We start from the raw sequence: 13,079 nt of genomic DNA on the forward strand, positions 1-13,079 counted from the left end.
CTGACACTATGGTTTAACCTGTTCTCTGTACTTTAGAAGGAAACAGAAAAAACACACCCAAGCCTGACGGACAACAGCAGCAATCTGTCTTGTGCCACCATGGAGAGTTCTCAAAACCAAGGTTTCTAACTGTGACTGACTTCAGGCCACATCAGAGACACTGATGAAAAATCTGCAGGATGGGACTGACAGCTCAGACAGACCCAGAGACAATCAGGGACTGTGGGTGAGAACAGGTTAGAAACCACACGCAGGCAACCTCAACAGCAGGGGAGCGTGAGTGCCTTTATTCTGTTCTAGGAGAAAAGGGTTTCCTGGGGGTAGGTGGGCCTGGTGAGGGCCGCTGTGAGACGCAGACAGGTGTCTCAGGCATGTGTCTGTCTACAGACCAGCTTTCCTTGAGTTCACACAGGGCGCTAGTTCTAGAGAAATCTGGCTTCACTCGTGGATGGAATGCCAGTGGCAGTGAGCTGGAGCCAGAGCCAAGCTTCCACAGGTGAGGGAGCTTCCAATCAGGAGGCCTGTCAACACAGACGCTGGCCTCTGCTGCGGCTCCATCCAGAAGAGGAACACCCTGCTGTTCCAGATGATGCTGGGAGGCCTTCTCGGTGGCAGACATGGCAGCTCAACTGAAGAGTCCTCTCAGCTTCTTCCTCTTGGCCTTTGCCAGCTGAGGTCTCTGCACAGGGCCTGAAGCACCCTAGAGGAAAAAGATCCTGGTTAATTGGAGTTTTGAAACAGATCTCTCATGACTCCTGCTGGTATGAAGCCTTCTTAAAGTATCTGATGTCGGTGTTTTGAGGTCTATTTTAGGAAGTGCTATAAGATTCTAAGTGTGCATGCCCCTCATGGGCCATCACTGGAAGTAGAGTAAGGTATAAGGCGGGGGTGTCAAGGGTCATCGTTCAGCTCAAGAATGGCAGGAGATGGCAAGGGACAATGTGGGAAAGCACAATGCTCCACGACTTGGCAGTGGCTCACATCTCTCAGACCATCAAGGCGGTGTCAACCAGGCAGCGACTGCAGAGACCATGGCTGCAAGGTTACAGGTGCAGGCTTCTCCTCGTGTGTGACTCACCATGGGCTCATGTTCAGGCTCTGAAAGGGCTGGAGTGGAAGAGACTGGCTGTTCGGGCTGTTTCAGAAGCTGGCTATCAGTTCCTCGAGAGGTGGGGCTGCATGATGTCTGTGTCTCTCCTGAAATCAGAAAAAGCAACAGAAGGCAGAGAGAAATGCCTGCCCTCAGGAGAGCAGCAGCATTCACCAAGCATTCGGACGAAGGGCAGAGTTTGCTATTAATATATTAACAGATTGAAGGGGCCAGCTTCAGCTGACTTTGAGCAAACCCTGTTCCGACAAAGACTCCCAAGCCCACTTTCAGCACGTAGGTTGAGTTTCCTTGATTCACAGAAGGTGAACAAATTTCTCTGCATCCCCTGGATGAATTTTCTGGCTAGTTCTCTCGTTAACTCCTAAGCACCCGGAGTTATGAGAATGTTCTGTGGAATGTTATGAGAATGTATGTGTTCTGTATCTGCACTGACCACACGGCTACTGAGCACTTGAAACACAACTAAGGTATACAAGGAAAAGAAGTTTTTATTCATTGAAATGTAAATAGATGATTTGGTTAGAACTGCTGAGCTCCAACTCTACTCCAAGCAGACCAGCTGTTACTGGGCATACTCACCAGAGCCTTGACGCTTCTGCCCTGCTTCGATCTGCTGTTTGGTGACTGCCACATACAAACTCTGCAGACTCAAGGCAAATGCCCTTCCATCATCAACAGTGCACACCTCTGGCAATTTCTAGAGGAAAGGTGACATTGTCACTGGTCTGCCTGGCTAGAGAAAAGAGAGCTGATATTCCGCTCGCAGAACTGCCATCAACCCCAAGCAAATCTGTATGAAGAAGTATGATCCGATCCAGGGCGTCCATTTGAAAGCCTGTGGCCACTGTTGGCACAAGGACTTCCCATACACTCTCTTCTGAAGGGTCACTCCGGTGTTTCCTCCAGTTGTGAAATTAATTGTGCTTTACTGTGAACACCCCATGGGCCTCTGGCCTCTTTCTTCTTACGAGATAACTTCTAGGGAGTTGTTTTAGGAAACGATCTTCCTGGCTGGTGGTACAGTTCATTGATAGAGTACTTGCCTAGCATGCACAAGCCCCTGGGTTCAGCACTATACACAAAGGACATTATCTGCCCTAAGCATCCTTGAACTGTACAGTTTGCTGCCTTAAGTAAGTTTACTCCTGAACTTCCACAGTAGAGTAAGAAGAAGAATGAAGTCCAGATGGGGAAAGGAATAAACCAGGGACAACAGAGCTACAGTGAAGCCCGACCTCGGGAAAACAAAACAGAACAAAAATGATGGTGGCACGATGTCAGTCAGGGTTGGATGTAGACCAGAATAATCACACAGGAACTATATTAATTACAGTACGGTTTGGCTGATGGCTCAGGCATATTCCTGTCTATCTCTTACATCTTAAATTAACCCATTTTTATTAATCTATGTATCGCCATGAGGCTGTGGATTACTGGTAAGGTTCTGGCATATTTCTCCTTTGGAGACTATATGGTTTCTCTTTGACTCCACCTTCTCTCTATATATATCTCTGTTTGGATTTCCCGCCTAGCTTTACTCTGCTAAGTCTTTGACCAAAACAGCTTTATTCATCAATCAATAAAAGCAACACATACGGGGGCTGGAAAGATGGCTCAGTGGTTAAGAGCACTGGCTGTTCTTCCAGAGGTTCTGAGTTCAATTCCCAGCAACCACATGGTGGCTCACAGCCATCTATAATGAGATCTGGTGCCCTCTCCTGGCATGCAAGCATACATGGAAGGAATGTTGTATACATAATAAACAAATAAATATTAAAAAAGCAACACATACATATACAGGGGACATTCCACATCAGTTGGAAAGCGTAGTGGGTAGAGCTTTGGAGACCCACCTGCCATCTTATATTTTGGACCTGCAACCCAACTGTGCTTACTGTACCCCTCATGCCCCTCAGTGGGGTGATACCTTCTCCTGAGAAGCCTTTTGAGGAGTGAAAAAGTTCCTATTTAATAGTACATTAACATAAAGACACATATAGCACATAGAAGTTATTGTTGTAAGGAGGGGGCCACTTGTTTGTTTCCCAGCTGCCCAGAAATAATCACACAGAAACTGTAATACTGTTTGGCCTTTTAGCTCTAGCTTCTTATTGGCTAACTCTTAAATATTAATTTAACCCATCTCCATTAATCTGTGTATCGCCACATGGCTGTGGCTTACTGAGTAAAGTTCTGCTCAGCTCCAGAAGAGTTACATGGCTTCTCTCTTAGTCCATCTCCTTTCTCCCAGCATTCAGCTTAGTTTTCCTCTGCTATAGACCCAAAGCAGTTCCTTTATTTATTAATGGCAATCACAGCATACAGAAGGGAATCCCACACTATGTTATCTTTTTTAAATTGATTTTTATTGAGCTCTACATTCTTCTCTGCTCTCCTCCCTGCCTCTCCCCTCCCCTTCAACCCTCTCCCATGGTCCCCATGCTCTCAATTTACTCAGAAAATCTTGTCTTTTTCTACTTCCCAAAGATGTTATCTTTGCATTCATTTATTTATGCATATATGCAAGCACACATGCAGAGGTCAGAAGACAACCCGGGGGAGGTGGCTGTCTCCTTCCGTCACATGACCTCTAGAATGGAACTCAGGTCATGAGACTTCACAGTCAGTGCCTTTATCTACTAAGTCATCTTACAGGCTCCATAAACAGATTTTGGTAAATCTGTGGAAGTATAATTTCCTGAGAGGGTGATTAGGAGAAGCTGAAAGATTCCTTAAGGAGATGCTAATGACACGATAGAGCTGTGAGCTGCGAGCTGTGAGCTGCTCTAATTGCATTACCTTTGCTACAGGACAGATTGTGGACTTACATCCACAGCTACGTGCTTGCCTAATTCTCTTTTCAGCTACACTGAACTGGAAAAAGGACAGAGGACAGAACTAATGCAATAAGAATGTGACGAGAGTGTGGTTTCTGACGGTCCCAAATCTAGCTGTATTCAGTTCTGGAATAGATCCAGAAAATACTTTGTCCCTAGGCATGCCAACAATGATGGGTTCCAGGCATACTGAGCAGGTCCAGAAGAGTAGTTAGGCCGGAAGCTTTCGTGAGAAGTGACCCTAAATTCCTCAGCCTGAACATAGTAGCTCATGTCAAGCACCTTTCTTGTGCTATAAGAACTTTTTTTTTTTTTTATGGTGCTAGGCTCTGAACCCAAAGCTTCACATACACTAGGTGTATGTTCTACCACTGAAGAACTATGCACTACAGCCTCAGCCTGACATCATTTCTGAAGTCCACTGTAGGGAAAGAACGAAACAGAACTTGTGGGAAGCAGTGGAGGGGGTGCTGGATCACTGGGGTTATAGTTCGCCTCCTTGAGTGGGACAGGGGTGAAATATCTGTTGATCCACAGGGGATAAAAACATTCATCAGTCACCTCCACGAAGACTGCCTCAGGCTTGGACTTTCTTTCGTCTTACTGCAATATAACTCAGGTTTCAATAAGACTTGGACTTTCACTGGTAACCACAGACAACAAATCAGGGAGCCTAGAGTCTAAACTTTGCCTCCGGCAGTAAGCCCAGCGATTATCATACAAGCCATCTTCAGCAACACTCCCTGAGGAGTGACCTGAAACCCAAGGCAAAGCAGCAGACCACAGCACTTCTACTCCGCCTCTCGACTAGACTCAGCTCTCTAATCCTTAGGCCACCTCTCCCAAAAGATAGCCACCTACAAGATGGGCAGCAGACCCTGGCAGCAGAGAGACCAAAAAATGCTCTCCTTCATTCAGTGTCTGGGTTCTTTGTTCAAGAAACGTGTCTCCTCTTGGGTCATTCACATATGATTTATTGTGCACAGTCTGCACAAATAGGCTTGGCAGAATACATGCAGTCCATGGTCATTGACTGATGCCCTTTATATGGAAGGAAACAGACTCATTTTCTAGGCTAATAGTTACCCTGCTCATGTCCTTAACCCATAAATGAAGTGCTAGAAGTAAGAACCATTCAAGCATTGCCTACCCTGGGCCTAAATCCAAGTCTAGAACCTAATCTTGGTCCCTCCTCTCTCCTCTCCTCTCAGAGAGATGTGGTCCTGCAGTAGCCAGTGGCTATCCTGTTCACACCGCTAGTCTCAGAAAAGCACTAGCAATACCATTCATGACAGTTACTAAATGCCCACTGGGTGCCTTGCCCTAAGTATTTTAAATATTTACCCAATTTTTAAATCTTCTTCATTACCATTTTTCTGTCGCCTAGAAGAGCTTCTCACCTGCTGGGAGCTCAACTCTTTGTGAATGAATGGACATGGGAGGCAATAGTATGACCCCATTTGACTAAGACAGTCAGCCACAACTAGTAAGCAGAAGAACAGAGTGAAATTCTAAGCAGTCTGTCTTCAGGATATAAACAAAAACCACTACTTACTTCTCTGAACGGCAGATTTAGTCAAAATGGAAACCAAGACTTTATATCAGGATCACAATCCACAATCTCTTACATCACAGTTTATCTGTTATCATTAAGGTGACAAGAAAACAGAACAGAAAAAAAAAGAAGCAACTAAATGTGGGAGGTAAAAGCATTAACTGGTACAGACTGGAGCCCTTAAGGCTGAGCCATTATAACCTATTTACAGTGGCTCTCCAGCATGACTGAGTCCCTGGGCATCCTCTCAGAATAGCCAGAGAAGAGAGTTATGTGGCCACCTGAGTTAGAAAAGGAGCAACATTAGCTCCCAGGACAGGACAATGGTAGGGGCGAGGTGGGGCAGGCCACAGAGATCAAAGCGAGAATGCTGGAATTGGAACTAAGCAAAGTAAATAGTGTCTCCTGCTGTACGTATGCCTAGCCAGGAGCACCGTGTACCAGCATAGAGCGGGTCACTGCCCAGAATGGCAGGGCAAGAAGAGTCAGGTGAGCCTACTGCATTACCCGTTCAACTGATTAGCCCAGAGACCATTCAAGCCAGGGAAAAGGTGGCTGGGATTATAGACAGCAGGCAGGCACTGCAGGAGGAGGTGCAGGGCATGGACACCTCAGTCTTCCCTCCTCAGAAGATCTGAGTCAACAACACAGCCAAAAACAAAAGTCCTACCTTTGAGATTCACATTTGCATGTATGTGACAGGCAGATATTTTTTGTTTGGTTTTGTGTTTCAAGTGATACTTAGTAACAGACTTATAAATCAGTGGTGACAGGAACTCAGAGAAGAAAGGGGTGAGTTCCAACTGAGTCCTGAAAAAAAGCCTCAGAAGACCCTAAGAGAGACATTCATGGATCTAATCTACATGGGAAGTAGAAAAAGACAAGCTCTCCTGAGTAAACTGGGAGCATGGGGACCATGGGAGAGGGTAGAAGGGAAGGGAAGAGGAAGGGAGGGAGCAGAGAAAAATATATAGCTCAATAAAATCAATTTAAAAATTTAAAAATAGATAAATAAATACATAAATAAACAATTTTAAGAAAACAGTTTAAATTAAAAAAACTCAGAAGTGGTGACATCAAGGTGAGCCTTGAAAGGCAGACTGTGAGCATAGTGGAGATGTGTGAGGTGTGAAAGTGTGAAGAAACGGGGTGTGTCATGCGGAGTGCAACCAGAAAGCTAAGCTCATACACACTGGATTGCAGCCCACTTTCTCTGAATCAGGGTCATGCCCATGGAGATTTCCTTGTGCTTCATGATTGGCTTTCTCTATTTGATAGTGTTTGCAATAGCTTCCTTGGCACCCAAGTAATACTGAAACAATGATGTGGACCCAACTTCCTCCAGGTTACACTTTTAGATATTCTGTTACATTTATTTCAGCTCTTAGTCCTTCTTCATTACTGACTTTAATAGACACAGCACTGTATAACCTCCTGTCATCCATGCATAATCTTCCCGTTGCCAATGTAAAACTTTCCCATCAGTCATTGCATAACCTTCCCATCAGCCACTGCATAACTCTCCCATCAGCCACAGCACAACCCTCCCATCAGCCACAGCACAACCCTCCCATCAGCCACTGCATAACCCTCCCATCAGCCACTGCATAACCATCAGCCACTGCATAACCCTCCCATCAGCCACTGCATAACTCTCCCATCAGCCACAGCACAACCCTCCCATCAGCCACTGCATAACCTTCCCATCAGCCACAGCACAACCCTCCCATCAGCCACTGCATAACCTTCCCATCAGCCACAGAACAACCCTCCCATCAGCCACTGCATAACTCTCCCATCAGCCACAGCATAACCCTCCCATCAGCCACTGCATAACCCTCCCATCAGCCACTGTATAACTCTCCCATCAGCCACAGCATAACCCTCCCATCAGCCACTGCATAACTCTCCCATCAGCCACTGCATAACCCTCCCATCAGACACTGCATAACTCTCCCATCAGCCACAGCACAACCCTCTCATCAGCCACAGCACAACCCTCCCATCAGCCACAGCACAACCCTCCCATCAGCCACAGCACAACCCTCCCATCAGTCACTGCATAACCTTCCACCACCAACAAGTGTTTACCCTCCTGAGATACTTTACGAGGGCACTGGCTCTGGTTTAAATCTTATCTGAAACTCTGGGAAAACCAAAGTGACACAACCTCCAGATTTCTCTTTCTTGTCCCTTGTCTTAGTCCACTTTTGGGTCCACCTTCATCAAGTCCAAAACACATACCCAATGGTGAAGAAGTTCAAGGAATCCTAGAGGATTTGTTGGCAAGATCCCAATGGGTACTTGCAACTGAGGTAAATGGTCTGCTCCCCCATTCTTTCTCCTGAGATGATCCAGAAAAGAAACCTGCAGAGTCCTGGGAAAGGTTCACACTAACACACAGCTCCCCTCTGGATAGGTAGCTCAGTCTAAGGACAGGTCTAATAGATAGGAAGACAAGGAGAAACAATCTGGCATTTGCCCCAGAAACTAGCATAGTTCCAAGGCCCAGGGACTAACTCTCACCCTGTCACAGCCACCAAGATCAGGTCCCCAACATGTGGTTTCTCTAAAGGTAAGAAGTTCTCGCTGACTCCCTACAGAGCCCACGCCTCTGACTGGGACTCTGGTGACACTCTCCATTAGCTTCTCTTAGAGACAAGTAACAGCATTAGGAAATTCTTCGAAGGCTTTATCCGCGAAAAGGATTGCCAAAATAAGTAGATGGGAACGTGACAAATGATTTAAAAGCATCTAATGAGAAAGTCTCTTCAGAAACATGACCCCTACTGCCAGCCTGGTCGAGTCTAAAAAATACTGATGTCTACTAAGGCGCACAGCCTGTGCAGCTGCTGCCCTCTTGAGGTTTACACTCTCGAGAGAGGATCAGCAACAAACACAGGGCTAATTTCATAGTCTCAGAGGCTGGCAAGATGGCTCAGTGGGGTAAAAGCACTTGCTCCCGAGCCCATGGCCTGAGTTCAATGCCCAGAACCTACATGGTAGGAGAGATGCACCTTCCACAAGTTGTCCCGACTTCCACATGGGTACCATGGCATAACTGTCACCCTAAATTCTCTCTCTCTCTCTCTCTCTCTCTCTCTCTCACACACACACACACACACACACACACACACACCACACACACATTTAGTTTATTATATGCATATGTGTGTGTGTGTGTCCATGCCCCCAGAGGTCAGAAGACAGTGTCAGATTCCCTATAGGTGAGTTATAGGCAGTTGCTTGCAGCCAGCTGACATGGGTGCTGGGAACCCTTGTTCAATTCTCTGGAAGAGCAGCAAACTCTGTTAAGTGCTGAGCCATCTCTCCAGCCCTATATAGTTTTAAATAGAGATCAAGGAAGGTGTCAAGCAGTACATCTCAAAAAACTCTACACGGAAGTGAGAGAGTAAACCATGCGGTTGAGTTCTCTCCAGTCTCCCTGGAATGGTCCAGTTTAAGCTCACCATCTAATTATTATTAGAGCCTCTCTCTCTTTCACAAGTGTCTCGACATGAATGACAAATTGGGTGGTCACCCTGCATGAGAGGACGGGCATGGCAGGCACACGGATATGTCTTGTATTTACTAGAAACGGTGACACAATGCAGCAGAGGCTGACATGGCCTGCTGTATGTTCAGAAGGATCTCTCCGAGTGAGGAGAAAGAAGAGAGCTGCTTAGACAGCACAGGCAGGCAGATTCAGGTGAATTTAAAAGGGTGGCGGACACACCTTCCATCTGATGGACAAAGTGTCACGTGACAGGAGTCAGGCACAGGGCAGATATAACAGGAATGATCTAGAAACCTAAACTGAAATCCCTAAGTCAAAGGTAAGCCGGGGCTGGAGCATAGCTCAGGTAGGATGTTTGTCTAGCAGGATGAAGCCCTAAGTTCTATCCTCAGAAATGTATAAGAAACAAGAAGAAGGAAGCAATCTGAGCTGACTGCTGGTCCACAACACCCATCTTCTACATTTAGTATCTTGTTTCAAGAAAGCAGGGGAGGGGAAGAAGACAGAGGGGATGGAGGGAGACTGAGACTCTGAACGCTGACACCAGAGCTAGTGAGGTGATCAATAAGAAGAGAGCAATTACTCAGGAAATGGATGTTCTTCTCCTTGGGACACACTGGGGTGGTACTGTGTAGCTCAGGATGGCATCACATGTGTTACAAACTATCAGAGACTGACTTGAAATTCTGATCCTTCTTCCCCCACCTCCCTTATAGACATTCACCACCATGTGGGGCCAATTTCTGAGTCTTCTCTAGCCTGGTCCTGTTTCTGTGCCAAGCTGGCTCAAGCCATGTCCAAACGATAACACATACAGAGAAAGAGGGTCTGCTCTCATTAACTTGTTGCCACTGGCCTCCCAAAACACAGGATTTCCAAACAATTCAATGATTTGTCCAGATGCAGGTGAGGGAGAGAGCCCAGCCTCACCGTCTCAGGCCACCATGGCAGCCTATTCCTCAGTCTCTGAAGACCAAAAGAGTGAGGTTTCTGCATGAGAAGGCCTGAGTCTAGATCCCACCTCTGCCAGTGTCCTGCTATGTTACCAGCTGCTGTTCTGAAAGCCCCTGTTCCCTCACCAGAAAAATACGCCACCCACACCTACTGTAGAAGCATAGTACATGGACCCTGGAAGATGATTAGTATTGTTTTGTTAAAAAGATTTATTTTAAATTATGTGATACATGAGGGAATATCTATGCATGTGGAGAATATGTACTGTGGAGTTCAGAAAAGAACTCTGGATCCTCTGGAATTATAGGAGGTAGTGAGTTCATCTGGCCTGCAAACCAAATTCTGGTCCTCTGCAAGAGCAGCAAGTGTTCTTAATTGCTGAGCCATCTCTCTAGCCCTTAGTGTTTGTGAAGGATACCTGCTCTCCCCTGCCAACTCTTGTTAATTCTCCCACTTCTCAGGACCTGCTCAAGGTCAAGGCTTTGCCCTCATTCCATTTGACCTTTGTAGGGAGGAAACAGGGACAAAATTCAGTTATAACTCTCTCCACGAAACACGCAAAGCATGCCCTGCACTGGCATGCCATGGCATGAATGCACGTGTGTGTGCGCACATGCACACACAATTTAAATAATTTTTGAAGTATTAAGAGAACCCAAGTTACCTAGAAGTGTTTCAGGTGGGAATGCTTTCTCATGACTTGATATTTCCTGCTCCAAACAAGACTCCATAAGGGCTATTTGGGAAACAGAAAAACATGCCCTCCAACCCATCACCAAAATAGGTGACAGTCAAATGTTTTGGGTGGGATTACTCTCTTGGAGTTCTCAGAGTATGAGAGGGAGGCATCAAGAGGACTGAGGACAGTAACATAGTGGTGATGCCTGGGCTTCAGATGCCGGCTCTCCCACCCTGCTTTTCCACAGTAGTTCATTCAGGTAAACAGTTTCTGAGTGTAAGACAAGACCTTACCATGAAGGGTTCCCGTTTTGCCCTCACTGTATTAACGGTCCCAGATCAGATAATATGACCAAAGTACTCTGTATATATTCATAGAAATGTCATGATGAAACCCATTGTTTTGTACAAATAATAGTTACTTGTGAAGGGAAAAAAAATTGACCCTCCTATCTGCTGAGATGAGAAACCTTGGTGTCTCGGGAAAAGAACACACAGCATCCTAAGGGCACACTGTCCTTGAAGAGCCACGTGTGAGATCAACAACACAGCTGACACTGCTCAGTGTTTGGTCTGACTTAGCTTTGTTTGGGTCTGTGTCTGTCACAAGGCCACCGCTGACCTCCACAGTTAGCCTCTCACTTCCAAGCATCCACACAGTGCTGGGCTAGAGGGAAAAATATCACTGAGCAATCTGGGCATAATCTTATGTTTAGAAACCTTACAAATTAATTGTGGCTTGGAGATCTTGAATTATTTAACCTATAGTCTACTTTTCCCCTTTCGCTCTCACGAGGAGGCGGGAGAACGGAGGCATGCTCACACTGCACGTGCAAGCATCACGCGTCTCAGCCAGGCAAGTTCCCTGATCACTTTCTGAGGCCTTTCTTGAGACTGGAATATTTTGAACATCTGGTTCTCTCCCATGCTGAACCTAAAACAGAGGTTAACACAGGTGAAGATTTCAACACACTTCCAGGTAGACGGTCATGTCTGGTTGTACTAAGACTTCTCTGGGGAAGGGGAAGAAAGCCAACACAGGAATGGTCCAAGCAGAAGTATGAAACAGTACTTTTAAGACTAAGGATTTTGTTTTCTTGTTTGGTTTGGTTTGATTTTTTTTTGAAACAGCATCTCCCTGGGTAGTTGGTCTTGAACTTGTTTGTGATGGTTGTGAGTGTCACCACACCTGCCTCACTTAAAAAGCAATGGGATGCTGGAGAGTCACACCTGCTAACCACACCGTCTACCACCAAGTTTCACAGCTGCTGGCAGAATTAACCTCCACACTCACCTTATCAGTTAGGCAGTAAACTATTCTCATTTCATATAGGAAAAAACACAGGGTCAAAGGATTAATTAGTTCTCCCAATGCCTAGCAGGATGAGAAGGCAGAAGACCCAACGAGGTGGCCTTGAGAACTTCGCCATGGCTCTCGCAGAACCACCATGGACAAGTCCATTTCTCCCGACAGGAGGTGGTTCCTACTCGGGTCCAGAAGCTACCAGGAACTAGCTCTGACTCCTTTTCAAGGCCCCAGATGACCCAAGCTGCAGACAGGGAAGAAACGGATGCCTTCTTGAGGAGGGGAGCTGTGCTAACCCCACATAGCCTCCCAGGGCACCAGAAAATCACAAAATGACTGCCCAGGAAGACTCTAGACTCTGAATTGCCTTTAGAAAGAAGCTCAGGCCTCTCAGAGTCATTGCAGGAAGGCCCCAAAGAAAAATAATGGCAGAGGGAGTGGAAGTGGAGTGGGGGCGGGGCAGCTGCTCTCATAAGAGCCCTTTGTGGTGGCTGCCTCTGAAAGGAGGTTTTGCTAGACAAGGTGGAACTTCTCAAGGTGACAAGCAAATGGCACAGACTGAGCTGTGACCCTCCGCTCACTCCATAACCACCCCCTCCCCTTCGGAGGGCCAGAGCCCAAACTGTCCCTGGAGCTCCACCCAGCCCCAGCACAAACCATGGCTTTCTAGTCTGCAGAGCAACTAATGAGTGGCAAAGGGGCTCCAGGGACCAGCGTGGTTTCCTGGGGGGATGAGTCCTCTGAGTCTCACAGAAAGTGGAATCGCAACTCCAACTCCCTTTCCCTTGCTTTACCCAACCCCCCTTTGCCCAAAACAAGCAGCTCCTGTCCCTCTGGCTCTGGCAGGACTCACAGGGGGGATGGGCAGTCTCAGCATCAGGTTATCACCTTGTTCACATTCTGCTACCTCAACATCCCTTCCCAGATGGAAATGAAACAGTGTGGTGGAACCAGAAAGGGAAAAGTTTACAACAAACTCACAGCTCCAAGTCCCAAAAGGCCCCATCTCGGCCCTGAGTCCCAACCCTGTGCAGATTTCTCTGCTTCCCTGGCTTTGTGAGAGGACGCTCAGCTGGGCCTGCAGGTGCAAAGGTGAAGTGGAGGACCAGCGGTGCTCTCTG

At 46.7% G+C, this 13,079-nt stretch overlaps 1 protein-coding gene across 3 annotated transcripts in view; it reads right to left on the reverse strand.

Annotated features, from left to right (window-relative positions):
• Positions 1–266: 266 nt before the first annotated feature.
• Nhej1 (non-homologous end joining factor 1) overlaps positions 267–13,079 on the reverse strand; it is a 101,117-nt gene continuing 88,304 nt past the window's right edge. For all 3 annotated transcript variants that reach the window (XM_048459276.2, XM_048459275.3, XM_085698091.2), the window contains 3 exons: positions 1,691–1,808; positions 1,079–1,197; positions 267–700 (listed from right to left, as the gene is read on the reverse strand). In XM_048459276.2, the coding sequence (XP_048315233.2) occupies positions 626–700; positions 1,079–1,197; positions 1,691–1,808 (312 nt within the window). In that variant the 3' untranslated portion in view covers positions 267–625. The remainder of the gene's footprint in view (positions 701–1,078; positions 1,198–1,690; positions 1,809–13,079) is intronic.

This window comes from Myodes glareolus, chromosome 1 (genome assembly GCF_982192425.1).
Source record: "Myodes glareolus chromosome 1, mMyoGla1.1, whole genome shotgun sequence".
NCBI classification, from domain to species: Eukaryota; Metazoa; Chordata; class Mammalia; order Rodentia; family Cricetidae; genus Myodes; species Myodes glareolus.